Here is an 18785-nt window from a genome sequence, read left to right as displayed (position 1 = left end):
GCCTATTATGTTTAAATATAATTACGTGCTTAATTTCTAACAAACACTATTTGAATACACTTTTTTCACTTAAAACAGCTTTATTATGCATGTATGTATGTATGTGCCTGCATGTGTTTATATATCACATGTATGTACAGATGTCTGTGAAGGTTAGAAGAGGGCATTGGATCTCTGGACCTTGAGTTACAAATGGTTGTGTTGTGCCCAATACAGGTGCTGGGAACCAAACTCTGGTCCAGTGCACATGTGGAGGCGAGATAACAACTTGCAGGAGTTACTTCTTGTTTTTGCTAATTAAGTATTTCTACAGGAAAGAAATAGAAACAATATATTTGTAAAAGGATCTTTTTTTGTTAAGGAATTATTTAATATGTGTTTTGCCTTCATATATGTATGTGCACCATGAATATCTGGTGCCTGTGGAGATCAGAAGAGGGTATCAGATTCCCTGGAACTGCGATAAAGGATGGTGGGAAGCCATCATGTGGGTGCTGGGAATTGAAGCTGAGTTCTGTGCAAGAGCAACAAGTGCCCTTAATCTCCGAGCCATCCCTCTAACCCTTCCTTTTTTCTTTTTCTCTCATATTATTTATTTTTATCTAAAAAATTATTTTGGGGGACAGAATTTCAGCCTGTAGCCCTGACATCTAGTAATTGTTATATAGATTAGGTTGGACTTGAAATCACAGGAATCTTTCTGTCTATGATTCTTCCCGGGATTAAATGTGCAGCACCATATCTGGTTTAACGGATATCCTTTGAAATGATTGTTCATGTTCCATTCTGCTAACTTAAATAAGTATGTACATTTTAGAAATCCTTAAGTTTGAAAAGCTACTGATGTTACTTTGGAAGTCTCTTCTCAAGTATAATAAAGATTTTCAAAAGTCTATTAAAATAAGCAATATACTTCTTATAAACAAAGAATATTTTTATTACTAGTATATATAAGGAGGTTTGGTATTTGTAAATTAATGAGGATGAAATGTTCAAAGAAAAAAAAAGTATTGATTCTAAAAAAAATATTAAGAATTATGTTTATATAAAGTCCATTTAAATTTTTTCTGAATCTTGAAATGTATAATACAGGAAGAATATGAGATGTATGGGTAAACATAAAGATAACTTTTATCTCTACATATGGGATAAATTTAGAGAAATTCTGAACATTTTTTGGTGTTTGCTTCACATATAATATTTATGATGATTCTTATATCTAGACATTTTAATATTTGATTTAAATCTTGTTTTCTAGATGAAGCATTGGATGATTTAAAATCCCAGAAGAAAAAGATAGTAAGTTAAATTTTATTTAAAGTTAATTTATATGAATCAGTTAAGAATTGGGTAATTGGGCTGGAGAGATGGCTCAGTGGTTAAGAGCACTGACTGCTCTTCCAGAGGTCCTGAGTTTAATTCCCAGCAACCACATGGTGGCTCACAACCATCTGTAATGGGATCTGATGCCCTCTTCTGGTGTGTCTGAAAAGAGCAATAATGTACTCATCATATATATAAAATCAAAAAAAAAAGAAAGAAAAAAAAGGGAAAGAAAAGGGTAATTAATACTTATATATTATACCTTAGTGATTCTCCAAGGAACCCTTTTTGACAGTATTTTAATGTTGAAATTAAATTATGATTTTTTTAAGTTAATATACAGGAAAAAGTAGTTTAGGTGTGTGGATTTTTGAATTCTGAGAATTTATGTTAATTGGAAGTCAAGAAGCAAGTAAATAATTCACATTGGAGAACTGAATGAGGCATGGAGGGTTAGAGCCTAGATTATGTTAGAGCCCCACGGACGAGACATGGGAGGGAGAGAGATTAGTGTGAGGTTGGCATCTAAAGTTTGTAACAAGTGAATTGATCTTGGTGTTTGTCTTAGTGATTTTACATATTTTCTTAGTATTAAAGTATGGAAATGGTCGTAGTTGCTGATAGTATGATATTAAGTAGAAACTCATAAAATGAAATTTGATCAAGTATATATGGGCAGTTTTCTGTTGATGTGACAGGGTAATCAACTTAAACTGAGGACAACTTACTTTGGTTTCTGGCTTTCGAGGTTTTAGCCCTTGGTTTTGGTTTCTGGCCCTTGGTCACTTGCCTGTGGTGGCACAGTATCTCATGACAGAGGTGCATATTGTATGAAAATAATTTTAGATAAAATTGAAAAACATAAAGGAGAATGGGACTGGATTTATTAGTGTTTAAAATGTAATCTTATTTAAGATAAGTAAATGAGCACAGACACACAGGTGATGGTTTACTGGCCTGCTAGGAATAGAGTTGTTGAAATAGCATTTGGACTTTGAGTTTTCTGTTAAAGACTATAGTTGTATCTAATTTTTAAAAAAATTTAAACCTTTTTATCTTTTAAAACCTTTGCCTACATATATTCATTATATTTATTATGCTCCATAGGATCACTTTGTACAAGTATATATTATATGTTGAGCACGTTCCATCTCATACTCCCTATGGTCCTTGCTTCCATTACTTCCCTTCGTTCCCATAGACAGTTCCACTTTCTCTTCTTGTCATGTATACATGGTTTTGTGTGTGTGCCAAATTTAGGAATCACATAATAGGAGAAAATCTACAATGTTTTTCGGAGACTGACTTAATTTTCTTATTATGCCAATCATAAACCTAGCAATAGATTTTATCTGTAGTTATGCTGATCGAATCAGTAGCTACTTGCCACATTTGACTATTTACATTTTCATTATTTATAGTGAAATAGAACTGTAAACTTAATTTCTAGGTCACAAAGCAACATTTTAAGTGTTTATTTACCATATTCATCTTAGTAACTTTACTGTGCCGATGTAGAAGAATTTCTGTCATTACTGAGAGTTCTGTTGGATAATATAGGTCTAAAAGTCTAGTGAGAGACTCAATTATTTAATATTTCATGATGTTGATTTGGGGATGTATTTCATGATATCTTTCTTTACCCCCATTCCTATTTTTTCACTAGCCCCAAATAAATTTTACATAAGAAAATTGTTCATCTTGAGAATTTATTATAACTTTGAAATAACTAGTAAAATATTTTTGTTTTACTAAATTGAGATTTATAAATCATTCCTCTAAGGACTTAAATTTTTATGTTTAATGGGCAGTCTATTAACTATAATTGTGGCAAGGCATTTCTTTTAAAACTATGCTTTAACTAAGTAAATGTGATGTGGGCTGCTTATTAAGATAAGTGTCTTGGAATGAATAGGACATATAACAAATATAAGTGGTTATTGGTCACCAAGAAGGAAAGGGTCAGGTTCCAATTTTTCCAAAAGCATTTTATATTGCACACTAATTATTTGTCATAGCTGACTGTCTTGTACTAAAGTTTTACTTTTTCTGATATTGGACCATAACTATTGAACTATTTACTAATGATTACTTACTTTTAAAATTGCACCCCTATATTAGGCTTATAAAGTGCTATAACAATGAAGCTTTTAATTACAGTCTCTAGCGTGAGCATGGAACTTAGTAAAAACTTGACTTAAATTCTGTGATTGGTTTTTCTTCTTCTTCTAAAGATGTTTGAATCTAAGTAAGAAAAGAGGATGGAGAGGTTTGTTTTTGAGTCACTTGAGCAAATTCCATGGCTGTTCCCTCAGCTAGAGTTTTCACCATGTTTGCAGCAAGCTAATTGCTTCTGCTAATAAATAATCTAAAATCGATGCTGACAGCAGTTAATTGGCACAGAGATTTTATTTTGTAAAGCTCTTGGCTAACGACCTTCTTAAATTAATAGCATTAAGTGCTGTGAGGAAATAAATCTGAGGAATTGCCTGTCATTTGCTTGTCATGTCTAATAACTTCCAATAATGATGGCTGATAGATTTTTGCACATTACATTATTGAAGTTGGTGCATGTAATTATTCTCCTCATTATATGTAAACAATTAGTGATATTTGGTATTTCCTTGCAGTAAAGCTGTTAAATTGCAAGTAACATATTAGAAGTTAGACACTATTTTAAAAGCTTAGATTTTTATTATTTGATTGCAGGAAAATCTTTCGATTTAGATACATTTGCTAGATATAAGTACAAAAAGGAGGGAGTGACTTTATCTTTCTTAATTCTAAGATTGATACTTTAATACCTTTTGAATAAAATTTATAAAAAATTAATAGTATATGTTTCAAAATTTAACAATTAATGGAAATTTTTGTTTGCAGCTTGAAGAAGTCATGGAAAAAGAAACTTATAAGACAGCTAAGTTAATTCTTGAAAGGTTTGATCCAGACTCAAAGAAAGCAAAGGTAAAACTGATAACACTATTTTTCCCTTACAACTTATCCTTGTAATAGGATACTGTATAATTTAAACATTATTGTAATTGACAGGAGTTTGAGCCGCCATCTGCTGGAGCAGCTGTAACTGCAAAGCCAGGACAAGGTAAATAACTTTGTAGAAACTGCTGCTGCTGTTGGAAAGATCCGTATTTACCCAAGTGAGTTTACAAGTGTGTGTGTTAAAGTTAAATGCTTCTATGTTAATGTACTTCTGGTAATCTGACATATTACTCAGGGTAGATAACACTAATTTTATTTTGTTTTTGTTTTCTGGGAATATGTTGATGAGTTAGAATATTGAATAAGAGATTAAAATATATAGTTGGTTTTCATCTGAAAATGTAAGTATTTTCACCTATATTTTACAAGATTTTACCTTGTAAATAATAATCTTTGAAATATCTTATTAATATCTTCGTTTTTATGATTTCCTTCTGGAGAATGAAGGTTTTTGCGAAGGCTAAATTTTTTTCTAAAAGAACACATTTACTTAATAAAAAAGTAAAATAATTTAAAAATGAGAAAAAAAGAAAACTGAATTTCATATAACAGCAAATTTTTGAAGTTGTATTACACACCATACAATCATCGCCATCATATTAAGTATTATGTAAATTTTCAAGTCATTTTATTTTAATTTATTATTATTGTGTGTTTCATGTACCAAGGCTTTCATGTCAGAGGACAGCTCTGTGGAGTTGACTCAGTCCTTCTCCTTTGATGTGGGTCACAGGGATTGAACGCAGGCTCTCAGACTTAGGAAGGAAGTGCCTTCATCTAGGGAGTTACTTCATCTGCCTCTAGAAGTCACTTTAAATGCTGACATAAAATATCTCCTAAAGTAGATGTGGAAGATATTTTGAGTTTGCATTAGCTTTTAATTTTTGTATTTTTGTTTTCACTAGAATCTGGTAAGTTTTTTTAGGTTTTGTGGCCTTGAAGAATATCAAATACATAGAAAACTGCAGTTCTCACTCTTGCAAAGGCTGATTTAAAGTTACACTAGCATTTATAGCTTTGAGAAGGTAATCTTTTCTAAATATCCACAAGGACTGTGCAGATTAAATGAGTCACAGTTTTACGTTTTCTAATTGATATTGCTGAGTGAGACGAATTTACTCTCTTGGACTTTATAACTAGGATTTTGGGTTAGAGAAATATTAACTTGTTCTATTTTTCTTTTCTTTTCTTTTTTTTATTGCTCTTTTGGTAAAAGTTCATATACCATTAAAGTAATACACACACACACACACATACACACACACACACATGCATATATATGCGTGTGTAGGTTTCTTGTGAAATTCCTATTTCATAATCAGTATAGTTTATACATCTGTTAAGCAATCATAGAAGAACTTTTGATATATGTGAAGCATTTAAAAAAATTTATTTATGTTCTACTTACATGTACACCTGCATGCCAGAAGAGGGCTTCAGATCCCATTACAGATGGTTGTGAGCCATCATATGTTTACTGGGAATTGAACTCAGGACCTCTGGAAGATAAGACAGTGCTCTTAACCACTGAGCCATTTCTCCAGTCCCAAACAATTTTGTGTATATAGTACTAATTCTTAAAAGATAATAAATTTATAGAAGCAGAGTGTGAAATTGTTTCCCAAGATATAAGGTTTAGGAGAGCAATAGGGAGGTATTGGTCAAAGGACACAGAATTGTAGTTATAAAGGTGAATAAGATGCCTGGACAGCTAATGTACAGTATGGTGACTAGAGTTAGCAATGCTGTATTGTGTACTTGAAACTTAGAAAGACTGGGTTTTATGTGTTCTCTCCACATACAGAAGAACTGGTATAATGGATATGGCTAATTAGCTTGACTGTAGGAATCATTTAATAGTGTGTTAAGAAATCTTTTGAATAAGTAATACTGCTGGCCAATATGTTTTTTAATGTGGTACTTATAGGAAGCTGGGGTTATTACTTTAAAAAACTTTCTTAGGTATTTTATCATTTAGTTAAAATAAGTTATTTTGAGAATTTTAAAAAAAGATTTATTTATTATTATACACAAGTACACTGTAGCTGATGTCAGACACACCAAAAGAGGGTGTCAAGTCTCATTACGAGTGGTTCTGAGCCACCATGTGGTTGCTGGGATTTGAACTCAGGACCTTCCGAAGAGCAGTCAGTGCTCTTACCTGCTGAGCCATCTCACCAGGCCTATTTTGAGAATTTAAGTGTTACTTAGACACTTTGAAGAACCAGATGAAAATTTTCTTCTGACACCAAATCATAATTATAGAAAAATTGCTGATATTTTCATTTGCTTTGGATACTTGTGCTGCTTGTTGATAGTCTTAGAGAGAATTCATATTTAATTCTAATATGATCAGTCATTTGAGTACACACATTGAAGGAGTACACAGGCCAGAGGAGGCAGTGGGTAAAGCACTTGCTGCCAAGCATGTGTCCTAAGTTCCATCCCTGGCATCCGGACGTTGGAGAGAGAGATGACTCCTGCTAGTTGTCCTCTGACTGCCACACGTGCACCATGGCATGCAAATTCCTTCACCTCAGATTAATAAAGACATTAAAATGTACTGAATGCTTAATAGGCAGATACCTTAGTGAATAAAGACATCAGTGTATCATTTTTTAACCTTAAAAAATTAATAACTGTGTATGTGTAGGGGGATGCTGTTGTCTATGTGTAGGGGGGATGCTGTTGTGTGTGCAGCTGTGCGTGCATGTGGAGACCAAAGGACACTCATGCTGTCATATTCTTCAGGTGCCATTTACCTTGGGTTCAGAGAAGGGTCTCTCAGCCTCTCCGAGTGGGCTAGGTTGGTGGCTAACAAGCTCCAGAGATCCTGTCTTCCCAGCACTGGGACTCCACGCCTGTGTTTTCATTTTGTGGGTCCTGGGGATTGAACTTGAGCAACACACATTTTACTGCTCTACTGTTTTCCCAGTTCCACCCCCTTCAAAAAATTTAGAACTTAAAATGTAGTATTTCTTTTGGGTATATTCTAGACTATCTTATTCTCAGCATATAATTACTATTTTGGATTTTTTCTTACATTTAAAAAGTTCTAAATTATGTTATAATTTTATTCTACTTTTTGGGAATTATACTTGTTATATTGTTTAGTCTTATTTAATATCTTTCAGTTTCCTACCTTTTTGTTTATTTGAGACAGGGTTTTGCTCTGTAGCCCAGACTAGTCTGTAACTTGTCAGTTCTCCTGCCCCATCGTAGCTTCCTGTGGTTTTTATAGGTGGCGTAGTCACGTAGTTGTTGATTTTATGTTTGTTAGTTCTGAGTTTCTGTTAGTTTGAAGTCTTTAATTTTGCTGCACTGCATGCTAGCCTTCCCTTTCTCTCCCCATCCCTTCTTTTCCTTTTAGTTGATAGTGAGCACAAGTACTGAATACATATATAGCATTCATCTTTGACCCTTGAAAAGATCTACTCTCCAAAAGGATCCTACATTAAGTGTCTTTATTTTGCTAGCTCTCTTGCAATTGCTGAGCTGTAACTGATGTGTGTATAATAGATATCTGTGCTTAGTGATTACCAATTTTGAGGATAGTATTGTTTGATTTGCCTTATGTTAAAAGAAATACACTTACTGGATTATTAGTCCATCTTCTCTGAGATTCTCTTTCAGTCTCAAGTATATGTCTTTTTTTAAAGAACAGTTTTGATTTATAGATAAATGGCAAAGGCAGTGTAGAGTTCTGTTTGTTCTTGTCTAAGTTTCTTCTGCTACCACAGCAAGAAGGTATGCTTATAGCTATACGATACATTACCCTTTTCTAGTCTATGATCCCATTTGAGTTTTATGCTATGTTTAGTTGTCTTTTCTCCTTAGACTTCTTAGACTTCTTTAACTGAAATGGTTTCTGGATCGACCGACCTATCTTTGTTTCTTTCTTTCTTTCTTTCTTTCTTTCTTTCTTTCTTTCTTTCTTTCTTTGATACCTTGAAGGATCTTCCCCTAATATTTTTTGGTAAGGAATTTTTATTGTCTGATCTTTTTGATATGAAGGAATAGCATAAAAAGTAAAAAAGTAGGGATCTGTGTGTATACATATTAAATAGAACTATTTGCTGCTTAGATGCTTGTATTATCATGGACTAGAAGATGGAAAGATTTTTGTCTCATATTAAAAAGCAATAAAGCTTGGATGGAATTGTAAAATGAAATTTGCCACCATTCACATTTCTATAAACTCTCTATATCATGTAGAAATGTGTGTTTGAAAATGGTGAAAAATGAAATTTCTTTCAAGAGTTTGATTATACAGTACTAAATTTTTCTAAGGACTAACCTTTTTAATTTTCAAGATCTTGAAGTACAGGGTTATATTTAATTCTAATGTACTGTCTTAGTTATGATAAAACACCATAACCAAAAGCAAGTTGAGAAGGAAAGTGTTTATGTTTATTTGGCTTACACTTCCATATCACTGTTCATCAAAGTTAGAACAGGAACTCAAACAGGGCCAGAGCCTGGAGGCAGAAACTGATGCAGAGGCCATGGAGGGGTGATGTTTTATTGGTTTGCCCATTATGGCTTGCTCAGATTGCTTTCTTATAGAACTCAAGACCACCAGCCCAGGTGTAGCACCACCCACAATGGGCTGGGCCCTTCTCCATCAGTAACCAATTATGAAAAAAATATGCCCTATAGGTTTGCCTACAGCTTGATCTTATGGAGGCATTTTTCTCCGTTGAGGTTCCCTTTAAAATGAGTTCAGTTTGAATCAAGTAGACATAAATCTGTCCAGCACATGTACTAATATCTATTTCTCTTTCAACAAATGTTTACTGAATGTCTGTCTGCTGATGGGGATACAATAGTAAACAAAAAGGACAGCCTCTTTGTTCCGAATGTAATAAAGAGGTAGACAGTAAATTAGTATTGGTAGAGTTAAATAAAGGTTGATGAGTAGCAAATGCCTACAGTCACAGAATATAGATTCAAGAGAAAAGCACATAGATACCTTCCACCTTGTTTGGGGGGAGGCAGATTTAGGGCTTTGTTTGTTTGTTTACTTGGTTTTTTATTTATAAGGCTTTATTTAAACCTGCCATATATATCTTAATATAGATAGCAGAAACATTTCTGTCTCCATGTGTTTTTCAGTATTCATCTCAAGCACCTCAAATCTTGTCTATATTGTATCACTGAGTTGAATCAATCCCAGTTGTCTTAGACTCTAGTATACTTTGTTAGTTCTATGCTTATGACATTATGTATAGTAGTATATTGTGGTTTTGCTTCCCATTGTGGGCAATCCAGAATCTCTTTCATAGTGCTAATCACAGTATCTTAGCCTTAGAGATTACTTTTCTTTTTTCTTTTTCTTTTTCTTTTTCTTTTCTTTTTTCCAGACAGGGTTTTTTTCTCTGTATTGTATAGCCCTGGCCATCCTGGAACTCACTTTGTAGACCAGGCTGGCCTTGAACTCAGAAATCCACCTGCCTCTGCCTCCCAAGTGCTGGGATTAAAGGTGTGCGACACTAATATGTTGATTGACAAAAGTTAATGGGAACTTCTTTTTCTTTAGAATTTCTAAATTTCGTTTAAATTTTTCAAAATAATTATCAAATGGGACATTGATCAGTTATAAGGTGTAAGTTGTTCAGAGTTGACTTAAAAAACAAATCAGACTAGAAATAAGACATCAACATGAGAAAAAAGTAAATGTTAAGATAAATATCATACAGAACAGAACGCACATGTAATTTGAAGTGCCAGAGCAAATGGCGAGTGAGGTAAGAGTCTCCTAAGGTTAGTCTGAGGTTTCAGTGCAGTGAGCAAACACCAGGTGAGCTGATTTATATTTCTAGTTCCAATTTTATAAGGCCTAGGAATGTTGTTGTAGGTGTTGAAGGCATTATTCTATTTATTATGCATGTGAGTTGAGTAATGGGGAGTTGGAAAATTTAAATGGAAATGTAGGAAGAAAATAGATCATTTTCATAGATCTTTATTAAGCTTATACTCTTTGCCTGTTACCTTATCATGTCTTGAGGGAATAAGGTTGTAGTTCCTACTTCAGTGCTCTTCATTGAAAGGAGTATACTACACACATATAAATAGTTGGTATACTTAGGACCACAGTAGAAGGTAGAAACAAATCACAGCTGTGAAGAAGTACTCTTCAGGTGATAGAATATAAAAACTTGGTGCCTTGAGGGACTGCTAATATGCTCCTTTCTGTGCGTTCATATCATCTTGTTGATTTGGAAGGCCTTGTTTGCTTAGTGTCCTCTATACCTTCTGCCTCTGTATCCTCCTCCTCCTCTTCTGTGGGAGTTCCCTGATCCCTAAGGGGAGGGATTTGATGGACAGATCCTGGTTAGGGCTGAATGTTTCAAGTCTCTTGGCTGGCTTTAGGTTTCTGTATTTGTTCCCATTTGCTATAGGAGGAAGCTTTTCTGATGATGACTGATCAAGGTACTAGATATAGCAGAATGTTATTAGAAGTCATTTTATTGCTGTGTTCTCTTTAGTAGAACAGTAGTATTTGGTTTCTCCCCAGGTCCTTGTGCTATCTAGTCTTAGATTCTTGGTCACCCAAACAGTGTTGGATGTGGGTGTCATCTTGTGGAGTGGGCCTTAAGTCAAATCAGATATTGGTTGATTATTTCCTTAAGCTTTGCCCACCGTTGTACTATCATCTTGCAGGCAGGACACCATTGTAAATCAAGGGTTTGTAAGCTGGGTTCGTGTTTACATTTCTCCTTTGGTAGCATGTGTAGTACCTTCCTGTACCAAAGGTGATAGCATGTAGGGGTAAAGGTTCTATGTAGGCACCAGCTGGGACTGTTCATCGCCCACTGAGTTATGTAGGTACTGTCTTCAGCAATAGGGCCTCGCCATTAGTTTGTAGAGAACAACTTACAGTGTTGGCAACAGCCTGTGTTGTTTGGGGGTTCCCATGGGACCCATTTGGCCAAGAAGCTTCCGGTACTGGAAGCTTCATTTAGTGACAAGAGATGTCCAGTTGGGGCTTTGTTTCTTCCATTATTTGGTGATTCATTTAGATTGCCTTCATATATTTGTATATTTTAGGAACCTTCTACTATATTAGGCTTCCATATTATACCTCAAATGGCCCTTCAGTTTAGATGTCTCTCCTCATATTCCCTCCATTGTCCAGCCTTCTCCCGCCTCTCCCCCCAACCCACTTGATCTTCCTGTTCCAGGTCTCCCATCCATCTATAATTACTCTATTTACGTTTCTTAGGAGGAATCTAGCTGTCCCCCTTGTCCCTTACTCTCTACCTAACCTCTGTGGTTCTGCAGATTATAGCTTGGTCATAATTGATTCCATAGCTTTGTCTTTCTTGGGTTACCTCACTCAGGGTAATTTTTTTTTCTAATTCTACCCATTTACCTGGGAATTTCATCATTTCATTTTTTTTTTTTTAAACAGCGGAGTAGTATTCCATATTGTAAATGCACCACATTTTCTTTATTCATCTGTTGAGGGGCATCTAGGTTTTTTCCAACTTCTGGCTATTATGAACAGAGGAGCAATGAACATGGTTGAACAACTGTCTCTGGAAGAATGAGTATTTTGGGTATATCTCAAGAGTGGTATAGCTGGAACTTGAGGTAGATCAACTCCCATCTTCCTGAGGAACTTTGCCACACTGATTTTTAGAGTGGCTGTACAAGTTTGCAGTCTCACCGTGAATGGACAAGTGTTCCTCCTACTTCATATCCTTGCTTGTCTGAGCTGGGATTTATTTTATTGCTCCTAGCCATTGTGATGGGTGTAAGATGAAATCTAAATCAAGAAAACTTTTTTAAGCTTGGAGATTGGATAGAACAGAGAACAAAGCTGAGATATATAAATCAATTATGATATCATCTAGTATAACTATGAGTAGAGGGCATGCACCAAACAGTTATGGTAACATGTGGATAAAGAGGAGACTAGAGCAGTGGTTCTCAACCTAGGGTTTCAACTCCCTTTGGAGGTGAATATCCCTTTTACAGGAGTCACATATTAGATAGATTACATATCAGATATTTACAGTTCATCACAGTAGCAAAATTACAGTTATGAAGTAACAAAATGAAAATAAATTTTATGGTTGGGGTTTACTGCAAAATGAGGAACTGTGTTAAAGGGTCACAGCATTAGAAAGGTGAGAACCACTGGATTAGAGAGAGAACTCAAGGGTAGGTTGATGTACTTTGATGGTGATTAAATTTGGAAAGTAGAGGACAGGAGGAGTCATCAGTAAATCACCCCAATTATCTACCAAGACTCTTGAGAGGCATTATAAATATAATGCTTGGTAACATAGTGCTTTAGATGTGCTACCCTTTCCATGAGAGAATCAGCAAGCATGCTTGCACAGTCTCATCTCCAGTTGCTAAGGAGATAACTCTGTGAATAGTCTATAGCTTCCAGATGCTGGGAGTTGTTATTCAAGTTACTATTGAAGATGCCTAGGTCAGTTTTGAAAAATAAAAATAAGTTATTTATTTTTATTATAGAATATTCATATCAAGAATTATTAACAATACAGATTTTATTTTTTGCATCTAGATTTTCACTCAAGAAACTCATAAATAACTTGAGAAGTATCTAATATGTAAATTAATATTTGTATTTAATTATTTTATTTAATTTGAGTGATTGCCTGCATGTTTATCTTGTGCCACATGCATGCCTGGTGCTAGGAGAGGACAGAAGAGAGCATCAGATCCCCTGGAACTGGAGTTGCAGACCATTGTAAGCATGGGTGCTGGGAACCAAACTCAGGTCCTGTGGCAGAACCAGCACTGCTCTAAACTGTGGGAAAGCCATCTCTCCAGTATCCCTAATATCTGTACTTTAAAAAAAAAATGTTTAAGGTCTGAAGAGATGGCTAGTAGTGAGAAGCACTTGTTCTTACAGAGGACCTGGGCTCTGTTCCCAGCACCACTTACATGGTAGCTCACAACCATTTCTAACTCCAGTTCCAGGGGATCTGATGAGGATACCAGACAAGCACATAGCAGACCTACATACATGACTGCCAAATACTTAAATATAAAATAAGTAACTTAAAAATATTTTTATTCTATGTATATGAGGGTTTTGGTTTTTTTCTATTTTTTTTCTATTTGTGTAAGTGTGCTACATGCCTTCCTGGTGCCTGTGGAGTTGAAGTTAAAGTACTCTGCAAGGGTATCAAATATATTAGTTGCTAAGCCATCTTTTCATTCCCTGAAAAAAGTAATCACTGTGTAAACTAGATTACTTAAGACTGCTTACATTATTCTTTTAGTTTTCCTTTTTCTAGCATTAGGGATTGAATTCAGGTCTTTACAAGTTCTTGGCAAATGTTTCACTACTTAACTATAGCCTCATTCTTCCCTTATTTTATTTTATTTTTTTTTACTCTGGGTCTCCCCTTGTAGCCTAGGCTATGTAGTGAATAAGTGAGATAAGAGATGCCATTGATTTAGAAAAGGCAAAATGTATATGAAAATAAACAATAGAGCTAAAAGAAGATGCTCCAATGTATAGTAAGGACGCATGCTCCACTATGTTCATAGCAGCCTTATTTATAATAAGAAACTGGAAAGAACCCAGATGTCCCTCAACAGAGGAATAGATATAGAAAATGTGGTACATTTACACAATGGAGTACTACTCAGCTACTAAAAACAACGAATTTATGAAATTCTTAGGCAAATGAATGGATCTGGAGGATATCATTCTGAGTGAGGTAACCCAATCACAAAAGAACACACATGATATGCACTCACTGAAAGTGTATATTAGCCCAGAAGCTCAGAATACCCAAGATACAGTTTGCAAAACACATGAAACTCAAGAAGAAGGAAGACCAAAAAGTGTGGATACTTCAGTCCTTCTTAGAAGGGGGAACAAAATACCCATGGAAGGAGATACAGAGACAAAGTGTGAAGCAGAGACTGAAGGAATGACCATCCAGAGACTGCCCCACCTGGGGATCCATCCCATAAACAACCACCAAACCCAGACACTATTGCAGATGCCAACAAGAGCTTGCTGACAGGAGCCTAATATAGCTGTCTCCTGAGAGGCTCTGCCAGTGCCTGAAAAATACAGAAGTGGATGCTCACAGCCATACATTGGACTGAGCACAGGGTCCCCAATGAAAGAGCTAGAGAAAGTATCCAAGGAGAAGTGGTTTGCAGCCCCATAAGAGGAACAACAATATGAACTAGCCAGTACCCTCAGAGCTCCCAGGGACTAAACCACCAAAGAAAACACATGGTGGGACTCATGGCTCTAGCTGCATATGTAGCAGAGGATGGCCTAGTCGGTAATCAATGGGAGGAGAGGCCCTTGGACCTGTGAAGGTTCTATGCCCCAGTATAGGGGAATGCTAGGGCCAAGAAGCAGGAGTGGGTGGTTTGGTGAGCAGGGGGAGGGGGGAGGGGGTTTTCGGAGGGAAAACTAGGAAAGGGGATAATTTGAAATGTAAATAAAGAAAATATCTAATTAAAAAAAGCAATGGGTAGCAAAATAATGAAGTCAAGTTTTTAATAGCATTTTTATGACTACTTGGATTATTTTATTATTCCAGGATATTTATGATACATTCCCTCACTGAAATTACTATTTTTAGTTTTGAAAGCAAAGTTTCACTAATTCTGATGTTTCCTTTTTTGTATCGTAGGAAGGCTTAATATAAAAAGATGTGACACATAACTGGGTGGCGATGTTATTATATTGAATTTATTTTTAAAATGTTAGTAGATAGACAAATCAAGTTTTGTTGTATAAACATACAGTTGAATTATGTGTTTATAAAAAGAGTTTTCTATGTAGAGTTCCATTATAAGTGGTTAAATGCAGTGTCTTTTGGTGCCACAAAATTTTAGCCAACATCATTTGTGGTTGTGGCTAATATGATATATTGGACATTAAGTCTAAAATATGCTTATTATTCTCAGAGATTCGTCAGCGAACTGCAGCTCAAAGAAACCTTTCCCCAGCACCATCAAGCTCTAGTCAGGGTCCTCCTCCACAAGGTCCAGTGTCTCCTGGGCCAGCGAAGGACGCTTCAGCTCCTGGGGGACCGCCAGAAAGGACTGTTGCTCCAGCCTTGCCCAGGCGCCTTGGATCCCCTGCTACTTCAGTTCCTGGAATGGGTAAACAGAGCACTTAATGTTATTTACAGTTTATATTGTTCTCTCTGGTTACCAATAAAATGGGCCATTTTCAGACAGTATGGAAATAGCATTTCATTTGGAAATAGCAGAGCAGTTATCTGATTAAGCAGGAGTTCCATATTCAATTAGCTATAACTCTTTACAGCTGGCACCTTGTGATACCAAAACCTATTTCTTGAGCTCATTTAACTGTTATGGCTTCTTTGTTTAAATGGCAATAAAACTTTGTAGCATTCTGTAGTCTACAGTGTAGCATTATCTTTTTATATTCAATTCTTAGAATGGCTCCAGATTTATATATGGTAGGGATAGAGGGGAACGCTTTAGAAAGTACTTATATTCCTTGCTAATTCCTCATATAGACAGTAAAACATGACAATTACCATATTTCAGGAAAATATTCAAGCATTGTGGTGCCTGATATTACTTTTGTAAATAAGAGCTAGTAGATTCTTTTCCTTCTAAGTCATGGAACTGTAGTATTCTTTGATTAGGCTCCTTTCAGTTCTACCAGGAGTGTGATAGAGCTGTAGATTTTATTCAGGGGTATAACATACTTTGTATTTTTCTTTTTTCCTTTTTTTTTTTTTTTAATGTGTGATTGGGGGCATGGAAATCCACTCACTTCTTTAGCAGGTGGCATTATTTATTGTATTTCCCCATGTCAGATTATTAAATAAGAGTAAGCTATATTTATGGTGTTTAATTCTAATTCAGGTACTGTAGTATTTCATGATTAACTGTTACATAACTAGAGTTTATAATGATTTGAGACCAGATACTACTTTAATCAGGTAGATAATTAAAGGATTTATGAAAAATTTAAAAAAGCTAGTGTTACTTATGGTAGATTCTTTCTTGTATTCCTTTAAAAACTCAACTGAGATTATAGAAGACTAGGAAACTATTGATTTACAAATTAAAAGAACTGACTACAAATGAAATGCATAAAAATTTTACAGCACTTAATATGATTTTAATAATACCTCAAAATTTAAGTATAGTCATATATCTTGTGAAATTGAGACAGTTAAATGGATTTAAAATAATTAATTTGAGATACCTATAAGTTGTAAATGCGAGTTTTGTTGTTTACTGTAAGGACTTTGGGTAAGTCTTTTAACTCACATGCAGCTTAAGCACTCCATAGCTGTAAGGACCCCGTCATAGCACAGGGCTGCACAGCAGCCGGAGTTTAAATTTCATGTGTATATAAATAAAGCATGTTTTGCCCAAGTTTTTAATTAGATTCTATGAAAATACTATTTATATTGTACATTGCCAAAAAATGTGAAGGAGTTAAATAATTTATCATAGGGAAGATTAATAGTTCATTTTTCTATTGTAACATATTTGTAAGAGAATCAATTTAATTTATATTATCACAGTGCTCCCATATGCTTGAAAATTAATAACCAGCAGGTACTTGATAATTTGCCAAACTGTAAGAATGCCCAGTGTTCCTACGATAATTCCTTTTGATGTTTATTTACTGTTGCCCACACAGCATGAGCATTAAGATATACTATTTTTAACATTACCAGGTTATTTAACCAAGTTATTATCAAGTTGCAGAAAACTTAAAATACTTTAATAAAGGCTTTTATGTGCCCAGATTGCTTTGTGGACATGTTCATTTTTAGTATGTGCAAGACTAAAATACTCCAGCAAGTTGATATAAATGCTTTTAACATCTAACTGGGAATGTAGCTCAGTGGTAGAATGTTTGCTTACATCCTCTCTTAACTGTATACATATTTTTTATAGTTTTTATTTATTTACTTTTTACTTAGCTAAATATTTTCTAATTTCTGTTTTGATTTGCTTTGCATACTGAGTTATTAAGATATAACTTAATCCTAAGTGTTGGTTGAGTGTTAAGCTGTTTTCTGTTGCTGATCCTCATCCTTCTTTAATCAGGAAATGGATGCTGTTTTGGAACTGATTAAATGTATTGAAGCCTGTTTTATGACCCATTACGCAATATCTTTGTAACTGCTTTCTGTCTGCTTGAGTAAACATGTATTTATTTATTCCTGTTGGGCAGAGTAGGTATGAAAGTCCATTAAGTAAAGCTGGGAGTAGTGAGTGTTCAGGTCTTTTCTTTTTTCCTAATTTTATGCAGATCAAATTACTGATAGAAAAATGTTAAAACAGTCAACTATCATTTTAGATTTGTCTTTTTCTTAAATTTATTAAACTTTTGTTAGTTTTGTTTTGTGTTGAAAGTTTTGTACGATGCACTTAAGTGCTTCGTATGTTGTTCTTTAATGAAAAACAGTCACATCTATTCATTTATGTGTGGGTGTGCATGGGTGTGTGCATGGGCATGGAGGTTAGAGGACAACATGAGGTCTTAGGTTCTCTCTACCATGTGGGCTCCAGAGATTGAATTCGGGCTATCAGGCTTGAGGGTAAGCACCTCTGTCTACTGAGCCATCATGCTGGCCCCTTGTTCTTGATAAGTTGATGCCTTTGTCATGGTGAACTTTATAGTCATTCAAGGTTTCTTATACTTAGTGTTAGCAGATTTATATATTTTCTGTAATTTTTAACTTAAATGTATTTATTTTTCCTGTTTTCATTTAAAAAGTTATACAGAGCGTTTAATGAACAGTTGCTTTTTTTATTCAGACAAACAGTTTCACCGTAGGAGTGTCTGAAATTTGATGCAATGATTATGTGTGAGTTTGAGTTTAAATGTTCCCTATGAAGTAAACTCATTGGTCCTATGTGTGTGCTATCCTGTCCCTCATTTTCTCTGTCCCTTTGAACTGAAATTTTTTGACTACATTTAACCTTTTTTTACTGCCATATTGTTTCTAACACTTTTCGACATGTGATTTTAGTGGTTGTACCGAAGTTAAGTAAATCTCTGTAGTCAGAGTTGTTCAACTGATATGATGCCATCTCGCATACAGTTTTAAAGATCTGACAATATTATATTTTTCTTCTCTTGGCCTTGATGTTATTTATTTAGCATTATTTTTTTAAAAAGTTTATTGGGGTTTCAGATATTGCTGGGGATATTTTATACTTTTCACTTTTTACACTTAGTCTGCTACTTTTCATTTCCTTTTTGCTTTTATTTTTACATTTTATTTCTATACATATTATAAATCTCCCTATAATTTTTTCTTTAATCAGTTATACAGTCTCACTATGTAAATTTGACTGGCTTGGAACTTGTTATGTAAGCCATAGTCAACCATGCTTCTGCCTCCCAAGTGCTGGCATCAAATGTGCTCACCCCAAGCTCTGCCGTATACATTTATGCACCTAGCTCCCACGAGGACAGAAGGGAGGCATTAGATACTATG

At 34.9% G+C, this 18785-nt stretch overlaps 1 protein-coding gene across 5 annotated transcripts in view; it reads left to right on the top strand.

Moving 5' to 3' along the window:
• The window catches only part of Lnpk (lunapark, ER junction formation factor), a 58627-nt gene that overhangs the window by 26157 nt on the left and 13685 nt on the right, over nt 1–18785 (top strand). For all 5 annotated transcript variants that reach the window (XM_021155620.2, XM_021155619.2, XM_021155622.2 and 2 more), the window contains exons 6-9: nt 1259–1299; nt 4204–4287; nt 4372–4423; nt 15247–15444. In XM_021155620.2, coding sequence (XP_021011279.1) covers nt 1259–1299; nt 4204–4287; nt 4372–4423; nt 15247–15444 — 375 coding nt within the window. The remainder of the gene's footprint in view (nt 1–1258; nt 1300–4203; nt 4288–4371; nt 4424–15246; nt 15445–18785) is intronic.

This window comes from Mus caroli, chromosome 2, assembly GCF_900094665.2.
Source record: "Mus caroli chromosome 2, CAROLI_EIJ_v1.1, whole genome shotgun sequence".
Classification (NCBI taxonomy): domain Eukaryota; kingdom Metazoa; phylum Chordata; class Mammalia; order Rodentia; family Muridae; genus Mus; species Mus caroli.
This window is presented reverse-complemented; position numbering and strand designations above follow the sequence as displayed.